The 22,182-nt window shown below is 31.5% G+C and overlaps 2 protein-coding genes and 1 long non-coding RNA gene across 5 annotated transcripts; 1 reads left to right on the forward strand and 2 right to left on the reverse strand.

The window, feature by feature from the left end:
* Nucleotides 1-1,882: 1,882 nt before the first annotated feature.
* On the reverse strand, nucleotides 1,883-13,163 carry LOC131654173 (MMS19 nucleotide excision repair protein homolog). 2 transcript variants are annotated; one of them, XM_058924594.1, is made up of 20 exons: nucleotides 12,920-13,163; nucleotides 12,764-12,826; nucleotides 12,583-12,637; nucleotides 11,582-11,679; nucleotides 10,856-11,014; nucleotides 10,530-10,589; nucleotides 9,472-9,660; nucleotides 9,154-9,207; nucleotides 7,868-7,954; nucleotides 7,047-7,740; nucleotides 5,301-5,680; nucleotides 5,045-5,118; nucleotides 4,732-4,837; nucleotides 3,720-4,591; nucleotides 3,449-3,524; nucleotides 3,245-3,356; nucleotides 2,960-3,036; nucleotides 2,531-2,611; nucleotides 2,298-2,377; nucleotides 1,883-2,198 (listed from the first exon to the last, which is right to left on the reverse strand). In XM_058924594.1, exons 1-20 carry the CDS (start codon nucleotides 12,989-12,991, stop codon nucleotides 2,162-2,164), a joined length of 3,426 nt encoding a protein of 1,141 aa, XP_058780577.1. In that variant the 5' UTR covers nucleotides 12,992-13,163; the 3' UTR covers nucleotides 1,883-2,161. The 2 variants fall into 2 exon arrangements, with proteins under 2 accessions (XP_058780577.1, XP_058780578.1); XM_058924595.1 differs by lacking the exons at nucleotides 12,764-12,826; nucleotides 12,920-13,163 and having other exon boundaries at nucleotides 10,856-11,010; nucleotides 12,583-12,600.
* A 325-nt stretch (nucleotides 13,164-13,488) lies between these two features.
* LOC131648437 (uncharacterized) lies at nucleotides 13,489-14,379 on the forward strand. Of its 2 annotated transcripts, none has more exons than XR_009298150.1 (4): nucleotides 13,489-13,785; nucleotides 13,889-13,939; nucleotides 14,076-14,116; nucleotides 14,206-14,379. It is a non-coding gene; the product is annotated as an uncharacterized LOC131648437 (long non-coding RNA). The 2 variants fall into 2 exon arrangements; XR_009298149.1 differs by having other exon boundaries at nucleotides 13,494-13,785; nucleotides 14,223-14,379.
* Nucleotides 14,380-19,125: 4,746 nt separating this feature from the next.
* Nucleotides 19,126-20,039, reverse strand: LOC131651551 (uncharacterized). The gene is made up of 3 exons (XM_058921209.1): nucleotides 19,730-20,039; nucleotides 19,509-19,643; nucleotides 19,126-19,409 (listed from the first exon to the last, which is right to left on the reverse strand). Exons 1-3 carry the CDS (start codon nucleotides 20,037-20,039, stop codon nucleotides 19,126-19,128), a joined length of 729 nt encoding a protein of 242 aa, XP_058777192.1.
* Between the last annotated feature and the right edge of the window lie 2,143 nt (nucleotides 20,040-22,182).

Raw genomic sequence — 22,182 nt, forward strand, 5'->3', positions numbered from 1 at the left:
TGTTTGAATAGTTATTCTTAAAATATGATTTTAGGTATTTCATCTATTTATGGAGAAAAAATTTAAATATCAAAATTTCAAAAAATCACTTAATTTTGAAGCTATTTCAAATAGATTTTCATAAAAATCGTTTTTGAAATACAACTTTTTAAAAAAATTATGATTTTGACTAAATTTTGATCTTCAATTATGCATGTTTATGTTATAGGATGTCAAATTAAGTGTTTCATTTTATAAAGAAAAATATAAAAAAATTTGTAATATTTTGAAAAACGATTTTAGAAAATCTATTTTTAAAAATACAAAGAAAAAATCCATTTTTTTAAAGTTGAAACAAACTGGCCCTCAATCATTCATCAAAACACTTTTCTTTTCTTTTGGATTATTGGACAAAGTTATGGTTCGGTAGCTGTTTCTGCCACTGTCATGTGAGCGAAGACATGTGCTATTTGGGGTCTGAATTTTAATATAAAAAAAAAAAAATTTGCACCAATTGTTATCATTTACTATCGATTGTCTAAAAACCATTTCTAAAATATCATATACCAACTCTCTATCATCTTAAAATATCCCTTAAATCTATGGTACATATAAAGAGCAAGTTAAAAATAATAATTTGTGTTGTTCCCTCTATGTTGAAGTATTGCCATACAGGTTTTGTTATGATTTCCAATCACAACATTGAATTGCTGGTAAAATAGTCTTGCTAAGAGATTCAAACCCACCGACTCACACAATTCAATCATGAAAAGCTATGTCTCATCAGTCTCGAATCCTGCAAACCCCCATTATCTTTTAGCAATACATGTTTATAAGGATGGCAACGGAACAGGTCGGAGACGGTTATTACCTCTCTCAAATTCAAATCCGAATCCCTAAACAAACTTCGTTTCCCGTTTCCCGCTCCAAACCCAAACGAGAATGGAGAATTTCAAATCCGACCCAAACGGACTCGGGTTGAGTTCGGATATCCCCGTCTCGCCACCGTTCATTTAGTGAAATCAAATTTTTTAATAAAAATAGTTTTTTTTTCCAAAATTAAATTATTTTATAAATAATAAAATGAAACAATTTCAATAAAATTCATAGATACATTTCAAATATTTTAATTAACACGTATTTAATATTCTAAATTATCAAAAATAAATAATAATAAATACAATGAAATAAATGGGACGGGTTCGGGGACGGGTTCGGAGTGGATACTAGTGTCCCCATTACCCGACACATCTCTATATTTTGTAATCCGGAAAAACCCAAATCCAGTCAAAACAGGTTTTCCCCATCAACTTCGGAGCGGGTCCAGGTTTTGTTGTCATGTCTACATGTTTATGAACACTCGATGTAACTGATAATTCAAATGTGAAACAGAAATAATTGCAAATTACAGGAAATGTTTACTTAGTTGCTGAGTGATTTTATTATAAATTTATGTAGCTTGTATCTAAGTTTAATTCAGTTTAATTCATTAACATGTTATTAACCTTAACATTGCTATCCAACTCAACAACACATTTTTTAATATAGTACTAATTATATAAATTACAGGAAATGTTTACTTAGTTGCAGAGTGATTTTATTATAAATTTATGTTGCTTGTATCTAAGTTTAATTCAGTTTAATTCATTAACATGTTATTAACCTTATTATTGTTATTAACCTTAACATTGCTATCCAACTCAACAACACATTTTTTAATATAGTACTAATTATATCATTAAAATCAACGCATCTAATTATTTTCTTAAATATCACGCATAATTTAAATATGACACTTATCATTATGAAAGAGAGAATAATAAATTAGTTTAATTTCAATGAGCACAATTTTAATGACCCTAATTTAAATTATAGCATAATTTTGTCACGAGTAAGGCATGTATGGCAGCAAATTTATCTCTATATTTCACTCATTTTTCCCATATTCATCCACCTTCAGTCATACAAAATGTTTCAACAGACAGTTACATGAATCTAATCAGATAAAAGTCGACTCAACTAATTGCTAGAAATACATAATAAAACTTACAACCTTCGATATTTACAAGAAATACTATCAATAATCAATGATTCAAGTGTAAAATTTAGATTACAAAACTTTGGGTGAAAGAATCTCTAATAAATAACGTTCAAAAGCATTTCCGGTAGCTGCTTTAAAACTTCATAACTGAAGACTCCGGGATGATGCAATAGACGCCCTATCAAATGGTCATGCAAATATGAGTAGAAGAAGCAAACATAACAGTAACTGCAACAGATAGAATTGTAAGGATTCCTAAAACATATGAAGTACTAACCATGCTTGCCGACATTTGACAGCTTCATTGCGAACAGATCTCTTTGTATCATCAAGACACTTTGGTATTGCCCGTAGAACCTGATATTTTACAAGAATAGTATGAAGAATAACAAATAGGCGCTCAAAGTCAAATGTTTCCAAAAAAATAAAGATAGAAGTTAATAATATGAAATTTATTTAGATCAAAGTAAATCAAATAAGAGATTGAATGCAACTAAAGGCTTGACAAACCTGTATTCTCAACGGATATATACGCACATGGGGAAGCTCAGATAATGCAACAAGACATTGAATAGCTGTCTCCCGAACAAGCTGCACAAGGGGAGTAAAAGAAATACATCATTAACATTATTAATTTTGATCGCTTTAAATAATTAAAAAAATTGCAATAAAGTTATAAGGGGTCTAAAGGTTATGGCAGGAAACTGAGCACAGAACCATTAAGTATTGAATAAGTTTGAGAAACATAAGCTCTTTTGAAGCAATTCGTGTTTTAACTGAGCAAGAGTTTTTGTAGTATCTAAGTTACAGCCAGAAATAACCAGGAGATCAGGCATGTCTTGCTGGTAAAATGTTGAAGAGGCAGTGAAGTTGCTTTATAACACAACTAAAGTCAACATTTCTTAGCAGTAAATAAACTATACAAGGAAATTCTAATACCGTCTTATGAGGGTAATCCACAAGCTTAATTAGACCATTGATGATAATATGTGCATTCTCAATGACAGCTTCGTGTCCTGCATGCATGAACATAGTTTATATAAGACAGCATTTAAAGGCCATTCATTCTACTTGCCAAAGATTTTACATGATTGTCATCATCTTCATCCCAACACAACAATGAAAAGGTAAAATAAATTGAATCACGGTATGAGAACCTAAAATTCAGAATAAACCACAGGCTTGAAAATCAGATAAATTAAATACTACAGCCATTGTAATTACCATTTTTCTCTGTCAACATCCCAGATAAAACTAGCAACAGACCATACAAGATATCTTTATCTTGGATATCTTCTGTCAACATAGACAAGCAATCAAGAAGAACTGGTATGAGCTGCGAAATTTAAAAGGGAACAAAAAATTTCATTAGATGAAAGATAAACATAAAATAAGTAATGATTGATAGATAAAAATTTTGACACTAACCTTTTTAGCTTCATTCAGTATAACAATCAGTGGAGTGTCAGATATGACATGTGCAAAGGCTCGTAACAGTAAAGATCTGAAATAGTAGATATAGCACAACTCCAAGTTAGCTGTTATAGCTAATTTACAACTTAGTACTACTGTATTGTTTTGTGTATACGGCGACTTTAGACAATGAACACAGACTAGTAGTTATTACTGTTAAAAAGCTACTCACAAATGCCACGGGGAGGGAAAATAGTTTTAGTTTTAAAGTGCGCAATACATCTACCTGGACAATGAAGAATCGGATCTTGAGATCAAGTGCAGAAAGATTGGCATCATGGAAGAGAAAAACCTTTGCTTATATAGAGGCCGTATAGTGGCATGAAATTTTCTGTTCAAACAAACTTCAGCATCACTCATAAGAACATGAAAAGCATCTGCAGCACATTTCCTTGTCAAAGGATCCCATTTCTGCTCTTCAGTATTTTCATGTGAACCTTCAATTAAAGGCAAAGAACTCTTTCTGTCTGATACTAAGCACTCTGTAAATATCATAGTGATGTCTTTGATCTTTTCGTGACCGCGCAGTAGCAAACCTTTCCCAATCCATGAGAGCCCACAAATGGCACTGGTTTGAAGTAATCTATCATTTGTCATGCCCAGGCAAAAATCAGTTAGAACCATTTCACTTCCATTACTTGATCCATTACATCTCTGCAACGGATTAGTACTAGAGAACTGTATTTTTGTGTTGAATATAATATCAAGTGCTTCTTCCAAGGTAAATTCACCAGACTTCTCTGTATCGTTGGATTTTGAAATGAGTTTGTTGACCATAGAACCCAAAGCCTGTGCAACTGGAACGAAACCCCTGGGGAGGGTTATTATAAAAAGATGCAGAAGCCCTCTAATATTTGGAATGAGTGTTTTAGGGCGAAGTGCAATAATTACTGATGTAAATAATAAAAGTATCCCTTCGCCCCTAGGGGAAATGTCATATTTTCCCAGAGTTAATGGCAATCTTTCTACTTCATTAAGCTGAAAGTTGGTATGTGACAATAGTATACTATAAGCTTTTTGAATTATAACATTTTGACTCTCTACCGAGCAACACCCAACAGAAACTTTCATCGCTGTCATCATTGCATCAAGAAGAACCTGCAGTACAAGCAGGAAAAATCAATATTACTACTTGAACTGTCGACTTAGTTGCATTTAAATAACAATTGGTACTGGATTTTCACTATATTCATAAAATTTAGGGAACATTAATACACAAATGGCACAGTTAGATTTACTTTTTCCTCAAATGGAGAATTAAAATCCATGCAACTTCCGGCTTGGCTCCAAATCTCCACAGCAAATTGCACTACAAAATTTTCTGCACCCCCATTTTCATGGATCCTGCCCAGATTCAATTCAAAATATCAGATACATCGGAAATTTTGTTGTGAATAGCATTAAATTGTGAACAGTTGATAAAGTGAAAGCACTATTAGTCAATCGATTATTTTGAATACAGAATATCATCTATTATTATATCATGGTAAAGGAAACTCATATAGTCACAACAAAGCGAAAATAATATGTAAGCCCTGAAGAGGTGAATACCATGGAAGTAGCTTGCAAGAATAGCACTCCAAAAGCTGAACAGCAGTTTCTAAAGACTTTAAACTTTTATGGACCTAGATGAACAAATACCAGAAAGTTACAATAATATCTAAATAAGTAGAGAAGCAATATTAATAAAGAAAAAAAGCAGGCAGTGACTAAATAAGCCCAAGAACTTTCTAAAAGTGAGATGACATATTACATGAAGCCGTGAACACGGCAAATAGGATAATGAAATTATTATATATATACATACATAGATCTCAGATAGATTGGCAAATATAGCTCCTTGCAGCCCTTGAAGAATTGTAAGCATATTTTTCATGCCAGTCATGCCTATATCAGATAATGCTTCTACTTTGAGTGAAAAAGGTAGAGCAATATCATCAAGCGATAGCAGTTCCATAATTTTATCTACAACTAAACTCCTGTAGCTCATAGCTTTCTCAGACTCACTGAAGTTTTGAACAAACGAGCCAATATGAAATAATGCTTTTAATGTGGCATTCCATAGTACTGTTTTGTCAAAGTCCTCTATGATAATTGACATGAATTTCTTCAAAATATTCTCAAACGTTGATTTTGGTATTGGGAAAACATCTAAATGAAACATTGCCAGAATCAGCAAACCCTTCACTGTATATCAACATCAAAAGCAAAATGAAATCAGCAATGTGAAAATATAATAAAGTCACAAGGCAGTGAATCAAACAGATTTAATGATTTATTTACAAAGCAGAGACTGGACAGGATAAAAAAATTGTTCCATGTTTGAAGTTAAAAATCAGAAGACAAAACAATCCTATTCCTATAAATGAATTACAGGAGAAACTCTAAATTTTATCAACAAACTATAAAGAGACTTTTGTTTCTCTCTCCTCCCTCCCTCCAACGGTTATTGCAAAAACTTCCATATTATTTTGTTTGTGTATTGTGTATTGACCACCAAGTGATATACAACAACAGTCAAGTCTTATCCCACTAAGTAGGGTCAGCTACATGGATCAACTTGCGCCATAATATTCTATCCAGAACCATGCTTCTATCCAAATTGTTAACCTCGAGATCTTTCTTAATAACTTCTCTTATGGTCTTCCTAGGTCTTCATCTTCCTCTAATTGTTTGATTTCTTTCCATCTGATATATTCTCCTTACCACAAAATCTATAGGTCTTCTCTCTACATGCTCAAACGATCTAAGTCTATTTTCCACCATCTTCTCTACTATAGGTGTTACCCCAACACTCTCTAATTTTCATTTCTAATCCCTTTTGCAATACATGACTCATTATATCAGTCTTCTCCTTGACAAACTCGGGAAAATCCTAAAGTCCATCTAAGATAAACTCTTTTTTAGAGACTTCTAAATCCAAAACACAATGCAGATCCAATACAAGATCACCTTTTTTGGTCAATGTTCTGTTCTAACTCAGAAAGACAAAAACAGAAGCCCACTTATATTTGCAATGTGGCTAATTTTTGTTGGAATAGCCAATTAGCCGATCTTGGGGAACACTGGCATAGAGTTTTCACTTTGGAGTATTTTCGTATGAATGACATATTTTAAACTTTTTGACAGTAATAAGGAGGTTGTAAGTGAGCAACTTTCAAAATTGCTCCGTTTATTGTATAAAAGAGGAAGACCCTTTCTTCAAAGTTCTCTTTATCCTTAGATTTGCCATGGTAAAAGAATGTGATTAGGTTTCCCTTTGGTCCTCATCTCTAATTAGATTGGAAACCTTTGTTGCAATTTTTAGCCACTTTGCCTTGCTGTTTCCTTTTTCTCATTACTCTATCAGACGGATTTTCCTCAAAAGTGCTTTCCTCCCATTCTTACTAAAAAAGTTTCATCTTTTTATCAAAATAAATATTTACGTCACGAGTTCATGATACCGTTATTTAAGAGGAGTGCCACTTAACAAAATACAATTAAAATTCTCAAAAAGAAATAAAGACTGTTTGTAGATGAAAATGTTAAGCTAAATAAATAAAAGAGCAATCACCTCCAATGTATATATCAAGATCAGGGGGGCATCTGTCAGCACTTACAGCTAAGACTGAACCAAAGGCATTAAATAGCACAGCAGAGAAGCTATGAAGTATGGTGCGATATGTCCCATTTTTTTCCTCAGACAAAGTAACTAATTCCCTGCATCCTCCAAGTAGTTCTATACAAAGATAGAGGAATCCGAAGTTAACTCTTTGTGAGGTAAAAATACCACCATTTTGCAAGCCATTGGTGTTAATAGCAGAAAATCCCAAATTAGCCATCATTCTTGAGAGAAGACTTTGAAACACGGCATTGCAGGAAGGAATGGAAGTCTTGGCAGTAATATAGAGAATGCGACCAATAGCATATAGTTTCTTCTTTTCTTGTGCAGAAATAGTGTCGTAGATCTCATAAGAGGAAATGTTATTGATAATAAAGTTGACATCCTCATCATCAATTATCAAGCTAATTAACTGACTGCTATTTTGCATAATAAGCTCTTGAAGGAGGGACAGAGCTTCAATTACAACTTCATTCCTTGGAAAGTCAATACCATCTATGGGTGCTAGAGTAAAAGACAAATCTGGCTCACCCATGTAAGTATTTACGGTGTCTTTTAATGAAGACCAAATAGCCTTAGCATATTTTGCAATTCTCTCGGATCCATACTTGACGGAACAAACTCTAAGATATTGTAAGGAATCAATCTGAATGTATAGAAAATCAACACATGAGAAACTATAAAATGGATTTTTTTTATAAAAAAAAAAAGTGTGATGGTAATTATGCAAATATTTAGAATGAAATGTATAATTATAGTATAAAAACACTAACCTTTGCTGAAAGTAATGAAGAAGAAAGTTTCTCAAGAAGCAGAGGAATAACAAATGGTTCAAAAACTGGTGTAGAAGAGAATGCATGCTGCAGAAAATTAAAATAATTTGCTCATTATGAAATAAAACACAACTGGAAAAATATATACTCAATTTTTTATATGTAAAATATATAATAATGTATCAGATTTCAATTGCATCTGAGATATATCGAATATGCTCTTCCATTTACGGATGATGTTGTGTTGCATGACGTGAATCCCATGTACACACAGCACACATGTATGTATATTTGCATTTTGCTTCCTTTATTGGGTAGAGAAAATAGAATAGAAGGACAATGAATCAGCCTAAAAAGGGCAACAATAAGCAACAAATTTCTTAAGACAACCACATCGATCTAATATATATGTATATGTCCCTCCTAAATCTAGGTGATGCAAAAGGCCACTAATAAATGCAGATGTCAATCCAGAGCAATGAAGTTACAAGCAGTTGACAAGTTTAGTTCAAAAGCTGACTAACTATTGATTGTACAGTCGCTTCTAAATCAATGTACCTTTAAAACAAAGAAACACCCATGGCTACTGACATTTGAAAATCCCAGAGTACTCACTACAACACTGTATGAAACAAGTGTAGCAGCTTCTAACTTACACTTCTTCAATTTTAAATCTAAATTCCCAAATCTAAAAACCTTAGAGGCAGATTACCTAATTCTTTGACGGTGTAAAAAACATGAACACAAAGGACCAACTCGGGAGAAATAAAACTTAAAGGATGTTGAATTATTTAATCATTATTAGCCTTAATGCTATTTGGTTTTATTTTATCGTATTTTATTTTATCCCTTAAGTTACTCTTTTAACTTGTGGAGTGTCTTCGTGTACTCTCTCCTATTAAAGGAGCACTTTTTCTTTGGAATAAACACGCTCTGAAATTAGAGTACTTTCTACAAAGGACCAATCTGGAAGAAAAAAAGGTTAAACTTAAAGGACCGTAAACCTAATTTTTCCAATCTCTTCAACAACAAAAAAAAAAACATTCAAATTGAATTCCAGCAATTTTCAGCCGACAGCTGTTTGTGTTAAAAAAGTAGGGAAGAGCAAAGAAAACCATAAAACTGTTCTGCTCTAACCTTCAATTTCACATCCAGAAATTAGTCAAAATGAAAACTGAATAACATGGTTTAAGATTTCAGAGGTTCTCATTAATAACTGAATGACTAATTATAAGAAAATACAATGACTGTAAGCACCACAAAGTTTGGACAAAAGTTGCACATACCATCAGAGTTCTTGACAGGTCATCTCTTTGCACATGAGTTTCCCCACCTGTTGGCTGGTAAAGAAAAAAAGATTGCAAAAAAGTAACAGTGAGAATAGATATTTTGGGAAAAACTCCACATCTTTCAGAATCTTTCAGCATTGCCACTCAATATAGAATGACATAGCCACATAGGTGAAAAACAGGTAGATGCATTCATACAAACCAAATTGCTAGTGTGTGGCTCCTATATGGTCATTGACCAAGTGATGTATAGCAATCAGAATGCATAAATTGAAGATGTTTAATTGAGAAATATATGTGAAAACTTAAGCTTACATGTGTAAAGTGAATAGGAAAGTAAGGTTCTAAAATATCAAAAATATCTTTAGCAAAGCTTGCTAGTAGACCAGATGGATCGGGATATATATGTGCCAAAGACTCGACAATATGAAAAGCAAGCATTAAACATTCTGGATCCTTTTCTGCATCTATGGCTTCACAAATTCCAAAAACAAGGTCCTCCTCCTACAAGACAGTCGAAAACAAATGTGTTATAAGATTACCGAAAAGTAAATGAGCCCACCGGTGTCACAAGAGAGCCATAAGCAGAAAACTTAAAATAAAGAATAATTACGAGTACACACAAGCTCCATTATAGAGTGTTAGTTGTACGTTGACCATTATATGTTCGTTCTTTTTAGTTGGATAACTTACCCTCTGCTCTTATACTTCACTATGTCATATCATATTCATAACAATATTTGTGTGTATATTAAAAAAACATTAGATTGAGTAAATCCAACATTCTATGCAAAAATGGAAAGCTACGCTTTTATATTCAAATCATTCACGAAAATGGTTTAGCATTTCTAGAATTCACATATTTAAAACATAGCAATTGATATTTTTTCTACCTGAAATATAGTGTGACTGTATAATGAAAGTGACTGTGATAAAGCATTAGGGAATAAGTAGATATATGCAGCTACACAGTAGTCACTTAATAATACAGTCTGCTTTAAACAATCATGAGAAGAAAAGGAAAGTATAGTTGAAGAAGAGGACAAGATATTCTAGTCAACATGGACAATATACATGGTATATAATAATTATCTTCATGGTGACAAAACATGAGATGCAGCAGCACTAATGAATAGGCTGTACTACGGCCAGTCCAACTTATATTTGATTCAAAATCATAACTATGCTCTCTTCAGTTAAAGCCATACTGAGAAACTGATTGATTGTAAGTTGTATATACAAGTGGAAGCAGAAGGGAAAAGGAATGGCACTTATATGTTAAAATAAAACAGATCTGATGATACATTTCTCGTAGTCATAATATATTTCCTTTTTTGCTTTATTCATTAGAAGTTTAGGGAAGCAAGGACTACCAATGAAGCAACCGCATCGGCATGATGTTCTAGCAGGTAATCAATTAGTTCAAAGCATAGCTGCAGTATTAAAACAGAGAAATTAAAGGTTAGATGTTTACTGAATATAGCTTGCATGAAGTTAAAAAGGGGGGGGGGGGGGGGGGGGGGGGGAGGGGGACAATTGCATAATAACCGCAAGCAAATATTTACCGAGAAGGGACCAATGACCAATCAACTTTGAGAAAGATTAATTACGAAAATTAAGCCATTAAGATCAATTTTGAGACAGATTAATTTACAGAAGAATCAAATTTATTTGCCTTTTTGCAACTTAAATAATTTACCTTCCTGTCATACTGTCCTAAAGATTGAACTTGCAAGTGCAGTAAAAAAGATTGGGCAATAGCTTTGGCATCACTACCAGTTACCATACCCACAACACTTTTCCTCCGTATCAATGCCAAGCAACCCACAAGTGCACCTCGTACTGCTTGCCAATCTGCCTGATTATAAATAATATTATATAGTTTGATCTTAGAAAATATCATGGGGAAATTATACATCATTAAATAGGTTATAGATCATCAATCACATCACTTCATGAATTCAAAATGAACAGCTATCCATAATCCAGTTTAATCAGCAATGCTCAAGGTTGAAGCACAAGAATTTCATAAATATCAAAACTTCAGACAACTAAGAAAAGCTACCAGACTTAATTTAATGCAGCAGAGATTCAATATATTTTTTTCAAAATAATAAATGGACTAGATTAAGGATTGAGTATCACAATACACAGACTCGGTATGGTATGTGTATGGAAGGGTCGTAGTAATTACAATATGAAAAAGGATCCACAACGGATTCAACTCAATTTCTATCCAGTCAAACTTTGGAACATGAATGCAATCTCTGAGGTATGGATTTTAGAAATATAGATTGAAAAAGAATTGCGGGAATAAACAGAGGGAATAAGAAAACCATCGACAGAAACCAACTAGAATAAAAAAATTCTCCAAACAAAAACTTAGAAAACTAAGCCATGTAGCAAAATAAATGTTTATACTGACCATTCTTTCCTTGAAGAACACAACCAAGCTGTGTATAGTTTCACTGTTAAGATATTTTGAGTGAATACGAGTAAGCACCTCGGCCAGAAGAAGAATTCCTGAAGAAGATTTTCAAATAGCCATTCACTGATAAGTACATAATCCAAAGCAAAATACATACTATTAAATTTTACATCCATGCACACACAAATGCACATGTGAATGTTATTCTTATGCTATCTCTCGGCCCGTATAGATATTTGATAGAAGAGTAGTTGATAGCGGCTAATAGCACCGCTATCCCACTATAGTGGAGCGGAGCGGAGGCCAACCGACCGCTATGGGAGAAGTCGTAGCAGTGGAGAACACTATAGCGGACGCTATAGGGTAATTGGTGGGTAGCGGGGGTTGGAGCGGTTCCCGCCCCAAAGCGGTTTCTGTCCGCTATCCTTTTCCCCTGTGAAAATTTGAAATTACCCCTTAAATTTAAAATGTTTTAAGGGTAATTTTGAGTTTTTTAATCAAATTTGAATTGAGATTCAACCCTAACCTTCCTTCACGGACGTTTGTGCACTTCACTCGTTCCAAAGAAAAAATCAAAAGTTCCTCCCTCACCTCTCTTTGCACTTCGTTCTTTGCTCGGCACTTATTATGTTTATAATTATTATTCATGTAATTTGTCCAAAAGTGATCAAGTAGCGGCCATCCCACTATACACTATTTCACTATCCTATTTTTGGGGTCAATTGCTCCGCACCGCTATCCGGGATTGACTACTATGATAGATAGTACAGACATTTTCACAAGCACATATAAATTGTTAACTTGTACAAAACTTTAGCATACAAATCAAGCTAAAGTGAATTCAATCAAATGCTACATCGGTTATGTGATGAGTTCGAATAAAACAACCCCCTACATATATGTAGATCATTCACAACAACTTCAATTTTGCTAGCTCATTCATGATCTAACAAAGATTGTTATATGCAATTAAAGTTTACAAAATAAACAACAAATACCTCTTGACCGAATAACTGCATCTGTTGAAGTCAAATACATATCCAACCCTATAACCTAAAGTTTACAAACAGCAAAAACAAATTAAGTCAATAAATAAAAACATAAATTAAGCAAACATGAATGAAAAAATGGGAAAAAAATCAATTTTTGTTTTTTTTCTCATAAATTTGAAACACATACAAGTGCTTCTAGAGTTAAAGCATTGGTCTTTATCAATAATCCAATTGCGTCCATGCTTGCAACCTGCATGGCACAAGTATTATTAGCAGAGAAACGGTTAAATTGGTGTGTTCGTTCAAATTAATATCCATGGAAGAATGGGGAGTGGGAGTGAACCTGGTGAGTTGGAGTGGAGGAAGAGGCGACGTAGGATTCAATGTGACGAGTCAATTGAGAGGTTTCCGCCATTGATGATGATTGAAAGAGAATTGAAGGTTTTAGAAATTCAGAGTTTTGGGGAAGTGAGAGTGGAGTATATTAGGGTTTAAGGATATTCGTAACTGTAGTGTAGAGACGGTGTATGTTGGGATTAAAACGAAGTGGAAGGAAATAAAGTAGAGGGAGAGAAAATGCGAGGAAAGAAATATTAAAAACAATTTGTCTATCCTTCGTTGAGCAATTTATTTGGGATCCACCCTCCATTTTGAATAAACCGACTATTATAATTTATTTGGTTAATCTTTAAGGAAAAACAATTTAAAATTTGGGCTTCTTTTGGGTTCAGGATTTTAAAATTTTTAATGTTTTATATTATATTTGAATTGATCAATTAGAATGGAATTGAGCAGGTGTGTGGTCTAGTGGTGAAAGTTTGAGTTTTGAGGTGTGCTATCCTATTAATTCTTCCTATTTAATAATGTTTTTTTTGTCTATCTTATAATCTACAATATAAGAAAGTTAACTGATCTGGAAAAACCAAAAATGCCCTTCTTGCCCAATATTAAGCCACGTGTATAGGCTTAACAACCAGCATTGCATTTTCTTTAATTTGGAACCATCTTGCTTTTCCACATCTCCACACTCTTTCAAATTTCAAATAAAAATTTTCATTTTACAAACTCATTTCTCTCTCATCTTTCTATCCAAACTTCTACCCTATCTATGTAACCTTCTTTTCTTTCTAATCCTTTCTCCTACAACATGATTTCCATTTCAAATTTGTTGGTGATGAATCATGTTTCGATTTTTTTAAATTACATGAGGTAAATCCTTTTGCACGGATTTGATTTTTGAAACCCTTTTAATCAAAGTTGTTTAATTTCTTTATTTTGCATATGATTCTATTTTTTTGGTGGTGTAAATCAGACATGCAGGACTTTCTTGGAAGAGTTTTGAATATTGTCAATGATGAATTTGGTATTGTAATCCTTTTCCCCAAAATTCTGATTTTTATGTTTATGTGTAATCTCCCACTTCTCTCTTCAATGCTTCTTCTTAAATTTTACATATATGTTTTACATGTTTGTTTACTGACTCCGTTTTTCTTTTTCAGAGTTTTTGGTGTTGCTTTTCTGTGTTTAGATGGTTTTCAGGGTTAGGGTTTCACTTTTTCACCTAAACTTTTAATTTTATCTTTTTTCTATAAATTTTATATTTGTTTTCATCATCTTTATAAATTTCAGATTGAATGATTTTTCAGATCTACTGATTCAACTGCAAGAATAAATACGAAGCAACACAAGTCTATTAACTTCTTCATCTCTGTGATTCTTCATATTCTCTCATGTTGTTGGTTTTTGTTTTTTTTTTTTTGAATTTTAGATTTTGATTTCAATGTTGCTGGGTTTTTTTTGCTATTGAAGGTTTGATGATGTTAACACTGTTTCATATTCTCTCATCTTTAATTTATTCTTAACTACTAGGTATATTATAATATTATAATAGTAAAAGAATATCAATCAAATGAAACAATTTTATTAACAGTTCAATAGACATGATAGAAATATATATATATATATATATATATATATATATATATATATATATATATATATATATATATATATATATATATATATTAAGACATTATTTTTCATTTTTATATTACTCTTTTAAAAAAGTATTGACCATTTATATTTAATTTTTTTATCAAAAATAAAAGACAATTAATGATAGTTAATTGTGAACCAATTTTATTTATTTAAGCAAAATATTATGATTTTATTTTAAGATGGTTGAAAAAAGTGAACTTATGTTCTCTCTTCTCTACCACATTTAATTTAATTTAATTGATTCTTTGATGTTATAACCACATGGAGCTGTATTTTAAGCAAAGGAGAATTTGAAAACTTAAAATGAAATAAAATTAAATTACATGGGTACTATATCACTATTAAACTCTTGTATGTATCTAAGCTATCAATTAAAAATAAGTAAAATTTAAACACTTGAGTACATAGGTACCTGCTACTATATATTATGATATGCACTTGAGTACATAGGTACCTGCTATATATTATGATATGCACTTGAGTACATAGGTACCTGCTACTATATAGTAGATATTATGATATGCTATTGGCTCTATGACTTTGACAACACCATGCCCCTCTATCTTTTTTTGGGATGACAAATAAAACACTATTGTATATTTTATTTATCATATCAAAATAACATATATAAAAATAATTTTAAAATAATTAAAAAAAGAAAATATTAAATAATGCAATCTCTCTACGAATAATTAAAAAAAGAAAATATTAAATAATGCATTCTCAAGATAATATAGATCTTTTATTGCCATTTTTGAAGCTCATAATAAAACTTAAATTAATTTAAAGATAATAAATTGAAAAAAACCACTTTAGAGAATTTTTAGGGAAGGGAACGATTTTACTTCCCATTTTCTCTCTTTTTTCTTATTCATTATTAATTGTTTTCTACTTTATTTTTTAAAATAAAAAATAACCAATTTTAAGAAAATTAGGGAGAGGTGATTCACGTTTCATGTTTTTTTCTTTTCCCAATTTTGAAATAATTAGGGAAGAGGTGGATAAAAAACAACCAATTTTGAATGTTTATGTAAGTGATTCACCGCTAGACCACACACACGCACACTATGTACTAAGTTTTTGTTCTCTCTTATACTTTTTTTTTTATCAGATATCCTCTTTGATTTTTATTTTTTGTGTGTTTGGTTTGATTTTATTTTTTCTATTTTTATGTTTCATGTGTATTCTCATATTTATTTGCATATTGTTTTGCTTAATGATTATTTTTACTTTGATTTCATACTATTTATCAAATAAATCTTTGATTTCATACTGAAAATAAATGCTTGTGTATATGAATAAATGAGTGACATTTAAAATCCTAATAATAAGCAAATTAAAAATAATATATATATAATTTTATGATTATTAAATAATAAATGATTATTAAAAGATCTCTTAATGACTCACACTATTCTTACTAAAAAATATTTTTCCTTCCACTTTGGTGATAAATAAGAAACATGATTCTCTTTCATATTTCTTAAAAAATAAACATGATTTTCTACAAAGAAAAAATGGCCTCTCAATTTTAAACAAAATTTACTAATTTATTATTTAATTAAAATAAAATAATATTTTATCCACTTAAACTACAATATCAGTATTAAAGATTTTTATAGCTTCTTTACTGTTTGTTCAATCTTGGTATGTTTAATCTGGTTTTTTATTTGTAATGTTAGCACTATTTGTGTTTTTTTGTTTCAATCTATTTTGGTTTTATTCCAAAAAATATCTATGGCACACACAACACTTTAACATTTGGTTTAAAATAAATTTTATTAATCAAAATTTATTTCAAAATCAAAAGTAATTATAGTTCCTATAGTTGTCTAGCTACTATTAATAGGTTGTCATATTTTTCTTGGAAATTGTCTCTTACCTGTCTATCAATTCTCATTCCTGCAAAATTTAAAATGATATGTCAATGTCATTTTGCAACAATCACTCTCACCAATCTCTCCACAAAAGAAATTAGAAGATCTTAAAACTGGAAAATATAAGTTAAAATTGAATAATTTTGATTACTCAGATTATTAAACATTGAATATTTATTATATGTATTACATATAACCAATCTATTATATGTATTATATATTTAATATAATCGGTTATACGTATTATATGTATTAAATTTAGATTGGAAGATTACAAAACCAATATGTTATATGTATTATATATTTAACATTGAATGAAAATTATTTATTATTTTTCTTCTTAAAATATAACTTACTCAAATTATTTAAAATAATTTTAGTTTAAATTCTTTAATTGTGAATCATGTATTATATATTTAATACTGTTATTAAATGATTCATATATTAAAATCAAATGTGGTATTCTCACCTTTTTTTTTAAATTCATGTTTCTTAAATTTTATTTTTTTTATCAAAATATGTGTTTGTTTTATATATTTTATTAAGTGTTTAATTTTCATGATGATAATGTGAATATTAACGGGAACATGTAGTTATTGATTAAAATACTAAATATTAACGGGAACATGAAGTTACTTATTATAATATTGAACATTAACGGGAACATGAAATTACTGATCACAATATTGAATATTAACGGGAACCTGAAGTTACTGATTAAAATATTTTTTATTAACGGGGACATGAAGTTATTGATCACAATATTGAATATTAATGAGAACATGAAGTTACTGATTAAAATATTGAATATTAACAGGAACATGAAGTTACTGATCACAATATTCAATATTAACGGGAACCTGAAGTTACTAATTAAAATATTTTTTATAACAAGAACATGAAGTTACTTATCACAATATTGAATGTTAACGGGAACATTAAGTTACTTATTATAATATTGAATATTAACGGGAACATGAAGTTACTGATCAAATATTGAATATTAACGGGAACCTGAAGTTACTGATTAAAATATTTTTTATTAACGGGCACATGAAGTTACTTATCACAATATTGAATATTAACGGGAACATGAAGTTACTGATTATAATATTGAACATTAACGGGAACATGAAGTTACTGATCAAATATCGAATATTAACGGGAACCTGAAGTTACTGATTAAAATATTTTTTATTAACGGACACATGAAGTTACTAATCACAATATTGAATATTAACGAAAGCAAGAAGTTACTGGTTAAAATATTGAATATTAACTAGAACATGAAGTTACTGATCACAATATTGAATATTAACGGGAACCTAAAGTTACTGATTAGAATATTAAATATTAAGGGAACATGAAGTTACTAATCAAAATATGAATATTAACGGGAACATGAAGTTACTGATCACAATATTGAATATTAACGGGAACCTGAAGTTACTGATTAAAATATTGAATATAAATGGGAACATGATATGAACATGAAGTTACTGATCAAAATATAGAATATTAACGGGAACATGTTATTGATCAAAATATTTTAAAATTAATAGGAATGAAGTTACTGAGCAAAATATTAATATTAACGGGAACACGAAGTTACTGATCAAAATATTGATTATTAACGGGAACGTGAAGTTACAAAAGGCTGTTTAGACACAATTTAATTTTCGTGATTTCAATTTTGTTCCTTTTTTTTAGACACAATTTAATGTCAATTGTTCTTATTTTTTTCCACAAAATATTAATTACTTTTAATATAATTTTTTTTATTAAAAAATATACATCTGAAACAAATGCGCGTCCCGTACCCGAACCCGTGCGAACGCACGGGTTTGTTACTAGTTAGAGGTTTGAACTTTGAACCCTACACCTTATAGATTATGAGACAAATGGGATTGTCAACTGAACTACAACCCTTTTAGTAATTTTGTCCCTAAATTATATATTTATCGTTGCAATGTTTTATTATTCTTTTTTAGTGCACGTGTCTGGTCGGGATTTCACATTACATGTACTTAATTATGACTTGCAAAGTTCCTTTAAATATATCAAACATTTAAATTTAACCAAAATGCAATCCAAACTCAGTAATGTTAAATCCAAAAACTTAATAGTTAACAATGAAAAAGGTAATAATGCATCTTAACTCTTGGCTTTTGAAATAAAACAATAAACATATAGATGGTACAATTTTCAAATGCTATCTGCTTAAATGATAAAACCAGTCAGTATCAAAACCTGCATCATATACCTGTATAGTGAAATGCATAAAATAAGATTTTGATTTATCAAAACTTTGAAAAAAATAAATAAACCAAGTGTGTGACATTTATAGTTAAAAAGATAGGTTTTTCAAAATTACCTTCTAACAAAGTGGTTGGAAAACCTCCTTGTATAAAACATTTGTAGTGGTCGAGCACGGGACATTCTCCTTGTCGTGTATTAAAATTTTAAGACCACTTTTGGTAGTAACTCTTGAAATTGCAACATACAATTGTCCATGACTGAAAACAGGAGAAGGCAAATATAACCCGACACTATCAAGTGATTGACCTTGTGATTTATTAATTGTCATTGCGTAAGAGACAATGCTCGGGAATTGTCTCATAATCAACTTGAATGGCCACAGCGACTCAAAAGGTGACATAGACATTTGAGGAATCTAAAAAATGTTACCTATGTTCTTTCCAGACATAATTTTTGCCTCAATGACATAATTTGCTAATCTTGTAACAATTAATCTTGTTCCATTGCACAATCCGTCACTTTGGTCCAAATTTCTCATCAGCATGATGGGGGTACCAACTTTCAACTTGATCCTATGATTTGGTAGACCTCGTGTTCGTAGTTTACTAAGAAATTCCAGAGTTAGCACTTCATAAGCTTCCGTATAACTCGTATTAGTTCTATCAATTGAATCGTAACTAAGATACTCTTTCTCTTCTCCTAAAAAGCAATCAAACAATAACACATGAACATTAGGTAATTCAACTTCAACATTATTTTGTTGTATGTATGAATAAAAGAAAGTTAAATATTTTTTACCTGGTATTAGATCTAATACATAAAGATTGATTTTATCCACAACTTCAATGGTTGAGGCAAGAATCGCTTTTCCTTGTAGATATGCAACATCTTGGAATACATGAACCAAATTGGGATATGTGCTTTCAACAATAGCTTTGATAGGATCCTCAAAATTGGTATTAATAGTTCTCGAGGAATATCTATGTCAACCAATCCATCATTTGGTCCAGATATCTTACCATCCCCAACATTTAAGATCCATTTTAAGAACTCTGCTATTTCCTTAGAACTTGTACCATCTCTTCCTTGCTGAAGTCTCGTGTTTTTTATTAGTGTTAGGACGTGACAATAGTCCCAAATATAAGAGGAGCATATTGATGCATGAAGAATATCAGAACGCCCTGCTCTTGGAACAACTGAAAGAATTTGCCTGAAATCTCCTCCAAATACAACTACTTTGCCACCAAAGATTTTATTCCCAAGACCCTTCTTGCTCATGACATCTTTAAGTGTTTTATCCAATGCCTCAAAACAATTTTTATGAGCCATCGGTGCTTCATCCCATATTATGACATCGGTTGCCTCAAATAACTATGAATGTTTGGTGTTTTTGTCAACATTGCAAGTAGAGTTATTAAGTGTTGGCACAGGTAATTTGAACTTCGAATGAGCAGTTCTTTCGCCTGGCAATAATAATGAAGCTATGCCACTTGAAGCAACAGTAAGAACAATTTTTTTCTTCGAACGAAGTGCACTTGATAGTGTTCTCCACATGAATGTTTTACTGGTCCCTCCATAACCATGTAAAAAAACACCCCTCCTATTTGTTTCCTGACAGCTTCCATTATTGTTTCGAAGATTCAACGTTGTTCATCTATGAAATAAAATGTAAACATTTATCTTTCTAAAAATTTAAAAACAAATAATGTCAAGAGACTAAAGCACATAATCTAAAGAAAAACAGTCACTTGTAAGGGCACGAAAGAGATTGTTGAAGTTTTCTCGCTCAGTATCGGCATTATAATCACGTTCGTCATAAATCAGTCTATTGCCAACGTGACGTGTGACATAAGAATCAGGGTAAGGCGTATCCTTAAATTCATGCAAACTTCTTCGATTGGATTGCAACATATTCTCAATCTCAATGAGTGTCAAGTTTTTCAACTCAGCGTCTGCTAACTGCATATCTATAAAAAAATACACCAATCAACACTTGGTATAAGAGTTGATAAAGGTACCAATTCATAATTATATTTGCACCAGAAAAGAAAATTTTATATAAACATAGATTATATAACATGTTATTATTACATACTAACATAATATAAATATTTTACCATTGTTGCATACATAGCAACAATGTAATTGAGGTGTATTTGACGAATTAAAGCAGTAGTGCAAAATAATGAATGATTTGGTATATAAGTTGTTAATGTTGCCAATTAATACTTATATTTGCAGCAACATAGAAAAATTTATATCAACAGAGATGGCATGGTTGTATACATGAAAATTGAGATAGCAACATGAAAATTGAGGTGTGTTTTAACATGTCTGTATACATAGCAGCATGAAAATTTAGGTGCGCCTAACGAATTAAAGAAGCAGTACAATATATAAGCACAACATGTAGGCATAAGGTACTGCTCAATGTTAAAAATGAATGTGCAACTTGCATGTTATACTTATGCCATCATGAAAATGTAGTGATGTTAATAGTGACGTACTAATATAATATTATGATCTTAAAAGCAATTTGTATGAAATAAATAAATAAATGCAATGAACCTCTTATATTGTTGTCCTGTATTTGTCGGTGAAGAATACCGTCAGACTACGTCTTCCAAGTTTTCTCCCAAACATGACGCGGTCTATTAATTGTACTGGATAGTAGCATAGTGACAAATAACTTTCTCAAAAAATGTTTTGAACCCCAATCTTTCGCCTCATTAATGGCTGCAGCATATTCCTTATCATCATTAAGAAATCCCATTTCAAAACATGCATCCCGAAAACTTTCCCGAACAATTCCACCGACCTTTTTTATATCCTCATAGCATGTTGGTCCCTTTGCAACCGTCAGCATCATTCTTAGGTAATACAACTCACTGGTACTTTGAGGAACCCAAATAAGTCTTCCAATGGTATGGCCTCTTTTACTTGGAGGAACCCAAATAAGTCTTCCAATGATGTGTAGACGATAATTAACTTGCTATGGTGCTAGCAAGGGTTTGCAGTTTATAGGTAACCCACTTACTATAGTTCTAGTAAGTCGTCGCGGTTGGTATACCCACTCACTATCGTAGGTTGAGTAAGTTTATCGTAGATGGTGTGGCCCACTTACCATAGCTCTGGTAAGTCGTCGCAGTTAGTCATACCTACTTACTATCGTAGTTGGAGTAAGCTTATCGTAGATGGTATGACCCACTTACTATCGTTCTAGTAAGTCGTCGCAGTTAGCCATACCTACTCACTATCGTAGTTGGAGTAAGCTTATTTGTAGATGGTATGACCCACTTACTATCGTTCTAGTAAGTCGTCGCAGTTAGCCATACCTGCTTACTATCGTAGTTTTGATTAATCCCCAAAAGGATCACTTGCTATAGCTCTAGCAAGCTCACCTGCACCGATGGGACCCACTTGCCCTGGTTCGGACAAGTTTACCTGCATAGAAGATTGTTTGCTAAAGTTT

The sequence above is a fragment of the Vicia villosa genome, linkage group LG2, assembly GCF_029867415.1.
Source record: "Vicia villosa cultivar HV-30 ecotype Madison, WI linkage group LG2, Vvil1.0, whole genome shotgun sequence".
NCBI classification, from domain to species: Eukaryota; Viridiplantae; Streptophyta; class Magnoliopsida; order Fabales; family Fabaceae; genus Vicia; species Vicia villosa.